Source organism: Octopus sinensis, linkage group LG26 (genome assembly GCF_006345805.1).
Source record: "Octopus sinensis linkage group LG26, ASM634580v1, whole genome shotgun sequence".
Lineage (NCBI taxonomy): Eukaryota > Metazoa > Mollusca > Cephalopoda > Octopoda > Octopodidae > Octopus > Octopus sinensis.
Genome location: NC_043022.1, coordinates 5265334 through 5271019, shown reverse-complemented (window position 1 = coordinate 5271019; position 5686 = coordinate 5265334). Strand labels below are relative to the sequence as shown.

General features: G+C 37.8%; 1 protein-coding gene across 2 annotated transcripts in view; it reads left to right on the top strand.

Moving 5' to 3' along the window:
- The window catches only part of LOC115224866 (von Willebrand factor A domain-containing protein 3B-like), a 93160-nt gene extending 87692 nt beyond the window's left edge, over nt 1-5468 (top strand). For both annotated transcript variants that reach the window (XM_029795817.2, XM_036513625.1), the window contains exon 21: nt 5188-5468. In XM_029795817.2, the coding sequence (XP_029651677.1) occupies nt 5188-5386 (199 nt within the window). In that variant the 3' untranslated portion in view covers nt 5387-5468. The remainder of the gene's footprint in view (nt 1-5187) is intronic.
- The last annotated feature ends 218 nt before the right edge of the window (nt 5469-5686 follow it).

The following is a 5686-nucleotide window of genomic DNA, read 5'->3' as shown; positions in this document are numbered from 1 at the left end:
TTTCATCTATGGCCGCTGTTACATCTACTTCCTCAATGTTGACGTAATCGATGGCCGGTCCCTCCTTTTTTAGAGCTGCAATATCAAAGAATTCAGCTGGATTTTTAATCGGCATGTGTCCAAGGGGGGAAGTGAAGACACTTTTAAATTGTTTACTGACTCTCTCGCTTATCCTTCCTGGGTCCAACATCAGTGAGTCATTCCCTTGAAACAATGGTCCTATTTTATATTGCATTGTGGCTGTTCCCTTTGTGAATTTATAGAAACCTTTGGGATTTGTTTTTATGCTTCCCACAGCCCTTCTCTCTCTCTCTCTCTCTCTGCTCTTTCCTTTTCATGAGAGAGTTTGATCTTGATTTCAATTACTAGGAGCGCCCGTGTTAAGACAGATTTCTCTTTATCCTTCAGTTGCCTATTCAGCTGCTTTGAGATCTTTGACTTGCGTCTCATGAGGATTTTTCTGTCCCTGGGAGTCTTGTTTGACAGTGCGCTGGCCCTTCTTCCTGGGACATATTTAGTGCATATAGCTTGCACTGTTGACATAAACTGGTTGAGTTTCAGATCAATGTCTCGCGTACACGGAATGTTGGACCAGTTTCGTTTGTGAATCTCTTTGTGAATTGATTCCCATTTCGCCTTATGGAAATTCAGGTTGGATAAGGCCTGAGTCCTCCTGATAGGGTAAATACCAACAGTTTGCACGGGACCATACATAGTTAGTTCAACAGTTTTGATGATCTGAGAGTTCCGTTGGTGTCACCTTTACATTATGGATGAGGTCCACATTATTTGTGAAGCAGAGGTCCAATATCTTGTTCCCCCTTGTTGGCCCGAGTATCATTTGCTCCATGAACAGCATATTACTAAGTTCAAGTGATGACTCTACATGCTTTTGTTCGTGCAGTGACATCCCAGAGAGGATGTGGCCTTTTGGCCATTTGACATGTGGGAGGTTGAAATCGCCCAGGAAGAGTATGTCGATGTTCGTCTGATCTAGGTTTGTTCATACCTCTTCAATGTGTTTGAGGCTATCCTCAAATTTTCTGTCATATTTTGTGGTATTCGGCAGACAATATATTGTACATAGACATACATCAGATTTTTGCCAGCCTCGTCTGGCACCTGTGTCGGTGGCACATAAAAAACACCATCCGAGCGTGGCCGTCTGCCAGCCTCATCTGGCACCTGTGTCGGTGGCACATAAAAAACACCATCCGAGCGTGGCCGTCTGCCAGCCTCGTCTGGCACCTGTGTCGGTCGCACATAAAATCACCCACTACACTCTCAGAGTGGTTGGCGTTAGGAAGGGCATCCAGCTGTAGAAACACTGCCAGATCTGACTGGCCTGGTGTAGCCTTCGGGCTTGCCAGACCCCAGTTGAACCGTCCAACCCATGCTAGCATGGAAAGCGGACGTTAAACGATGATGATGATGATGATGATGATATTATTAAGGTGTTGCAAACTGAGTTTCAATGTGACAATAATACAAGAGGCGTGATGTCATCTTCATGGATGTACATAGCAACTCCACCATGGCTTCTTTCTCTTCTGTCTGTACGAAATACAGCATACCCTTCCTGTTAACTTTGGACATCAGGACATCAGTTTTCCTGGATGTGCCAGTCTTAATGTCTGCCTCTGTTTATCACCACAGTCCATCTTGGACTATTCTTATTGCAGTTGTTGCTGCTGTCAATGTTGTTTTGGGGGGGCCAGTGGTGTTCACAGATTCTTTTTCGATTCTGTCTGTTTGTCCTTAATTGGATTCCAGGAATGTAGAGTCGTCATTGAGCACTCCTGTCTCCTTCATTGGATTCCAGGAATGTAGAGTCGTCATTGAGCACTCCTGTCTGCTTCATTGGATTCCAGGAATGTAGAGTCATCATTGAGCACTCCTGTCTCCTTCATTGTGTTTCCTAGAAGGTTGATAAATGGTTTGACAAAAGCATAGGAGCGTATGAACTCTTGTTTGTTTCGAACAATTTGTGCCATGGACCTATGGTGGTAAGCATAGCTTTTCAAGGCTGCCACTATCAGGCCGTTGGACGGAAAACCCTCACTCATGCTCCATCCTTGAATAAAGAGACGGAGCTCTTCGAACTTGCCAATTTCAACATATTTTTTGTAGTTTGTTTGCCTGAATCTGACTCTGGATGAATTTGAGGTTGTTGGTGTTCATCTGTTGATTTTTATTGAATAAAGAAGAGAAAGAGAGCAGAAATGTTCAGAGAGAGAGAGAGAAAGCGAGAGAGCGAGTAATAGGGAGTTTGCGAGAGTAATATGGAAGTTTGTGTCGAGGAGATAGAGAAAGGAAAGTTCAATAAGCGATGGAATATGAGATAAGGAATCTGAAACAAGTGTTGTTGTTATGTGTAGGAGAGAAAGTTTAAGGAGAGAATCGAGAAATCTTTAACTCTAGGAAAGTTCAAGAAAGAAGAAAAGAGGTGTCGCTAATTGTTAAAAGAAGGAATTGAGGTAATGAGTTTTAAGGAGGTTCGATCAAAATCGAGGTAATGGATTTTAAGGGGGTTTAAACAAAATAGTAATTTTTAAGTCTGTAGGGAAGAAATAAGGAGGTGTATAACAAGGTGGAAGAAAGAGAGAAAATGGTCGCCAATGGCATCGTCAAGCGCTAAGACGACTCTAGTGTACTTTAATTAGGTTCTTTAATTAGGTTCAAGAATCTAATTATAAAACTAGGAACAATCAGAAAGAGAAAGAGACTGTTTAAGGAAAGAATCGAAAAATATTTATTTAACCCTAGGAAAGTTTACGAAGAGAGAGTGGAAGAAAGAAAGGAGAAAAGGAATGGCTAGGAGCAAAAAGGAATCGAAGTAATAAATGGTAAATATTAGCAAGGAATGTGTAGGTTGTACATGGAAGCAAGAAAGACTAAAACAGTTTCGCACCTTCCTTGAAAAAGGCATTTTTGGGGAAAAAAAATTTTCGGATTATTACGTTTTAGATGTCGGAGATTAGGAATATGCAAAAAAAAAATTTCATTTCACCCATCCCCCATTTAAATCTTTTGATTTTGTTTACTTTAGCGAATTGCCGAACACATGCAAATCGAAATCAAATACAGATACAAAGTGAAAAGAATTTGGGTTTTACTTGTGTTTGCCTTAAATAATCGTAAATAATAATTTAATGTAAATTAAATATACACCAGTTTATGAGAAACAAACATTAATAATTAATAATTAATGTTATAAAGTTTAATAAGGGGCTCAAACTTCACCCCTCCCCCAATTTTAAATTTTGAACTTTTTCATCCATTTATTTGTCTGTCTATTTATTCCTGTCCGTTTATTCATAAAATATATTTGTCAACTAAATGTAACGGTCCTATAGCAGATGGTTTGGATCTTTTCCTTTTGATAGCCAGATTTCAACACAATTTCTAGTTAACTAAACACTTTAAAACTTTGTATACTGGTAGAATGTGTCAAAAGAAAACATTATTCTCACTTGGCTTTTTCGATAAATTTGTAATTCGTTTGTTTAACGTAGTTTAATTTTTCGAATTTTAACCAATCCTATGCTCTCTTTTGAGCTGAAATCATGTTGTCAAGTGATGTTGGGGGGACAAACACAGACACACAAACATATACACAAACATACATATATATATATATATATACGACAGGCTTCTTTCAGTTTCCGTCTACCAAATCCACTCACAAGGCTTTGGTCGGCCCAAGGTTATAGTAGAAGACACTTGCCCAAGGTGCCACGCAGTGGGACTGAACCCGGAACCATGTGGTTCGTAAGCAAGCTGCTTACCACACAGCCACTCCTACGCCTATATATATATATATATATATATATATATATACATATATATACATATATATACATATATATACATAGATATATAAATACATATATATATATAAATAGATAGATAGATATACATATATACATATATATATATGTATGTATACATACACACACACATATACACATACATACATACACACACACATATACACATACATACATATACACACACACACACACACACATATATATATATACACATACACACAACATACACACTCATACATATATATATATATTTGCCATGTTGGACTGCTGAAATCTACCTGCTTTTTTTTATTCTCTGTTTATTTTGTCTTTTTCATTTCTGCTAAAGAGCCTAGGCTTGAAATGTAAAAGACTTTTTTCATTTTCCCAAGCATCAAACTAATACACTTGCTTGTTGTTCAAACACCTGCCTTCATCTTTTGTTTTTTTATTTCAACTATATATGAATATATATACATGCATATATATATATATATATATATTATATATATATATATAATATATATAATATAATATATATATAATATATATACAATATGTGTGTGTGTGTGATGAATCATTATCATCATCATCATCATCATTGCATGCCTGTTTTCCATGCTGGTATGTGTTGGACGGTTTGACAGGAGTTGGCAAGACAGAGAAATGCACCAAGCTTCCCTGTCTGTTTCAGCATGGTTTCTACGGTTGGATGCCCTTCCCCATGCCAACCCCTTTACAGAGTGGATTGTGTGCTTTTTACATGGTACCAGTGCTGACAAAGTCACCAAGTAACTTGCATGACAAATTATCCCTCAACTGAGAGAGGGGAGTGATACTGGGGGAGGTGGCTTTGTGCCAAGTGATGAGAAGTTAAAACATAAGAGAGGGACAGGAACAGGTGTCCTACTGTAGAGAATATACATGGCTACCCTAGTCGGAAGCTAGGAGAGAGAAAGAGAGAGAGAGAGAAGTGGTGGCAATTTGCCAGGGCATAATCTCAGGGTATAAGGAGATGAATATAAAAGTACAAGAGTAAGGAGTTCAGAAAAGTACAAAGGGGGAGAAAGGAGTGAAAGTGGGGAATGCAGCGAGTGGTGAAACATAGGTACATGATAGAGTAGTAATGATACAGTTGGCAGGGGGAGGACAGGAAAGAAAGGGGCCAGAGTAGTGATGGATTGCAGGAGTGGGGAGGAAGGGCTTATAAATGACTGTTACAACCCAATTTTGAATTTTGGTCTCACCGCTAACCAAGAATTATAATCATGTTTTCCGAAATAATCTTTCCACCAAAATTTTATCATTTTATGTTTAGTTTCCCAAAATACTTATTCAACGTTTTTTTTTTTATGTTTTAATGTTATTCCTCTAGGTTTCAAAGTGATTCTCCAGTCTCGTATCTAAGCAACAAGCCTCGTTTACTTCATGCCTTACATGAAGCAGGTTGGCCCTTGGCTAAAGATGACGTTATCCTTCTTGAAAGAGAAATTGAACAAGGTTTTAAATATCTTAATCTTGCTAAAAATCTTCGAAATCATCAACTGGCAGATAATTCTTCTGAAGCAAAATAACACAACAGCAACATTGAATAAAAGTTTGGAAATATTTTAAATTTTAAAATGTTATTTAATGAAAATGAAATTTTAATTTAAAAAAAATTTATGAGCAAACATGAAATATAATTTCAATAAACAAAATGATTTCTTTTGAATTATGTCTCTTGGTTTTTATAGCAGAAATTTCAAATACAAAAGACTAGTGGCAGCACTGTGGAGGAAAATGGCCTAATGGTTAGAGAAGCGGACTCATGATCGAGGAATCGTAGGTTTGAATCTCAGACCAGGTGATGTTTGTGTTTATGAGCAAAGCAC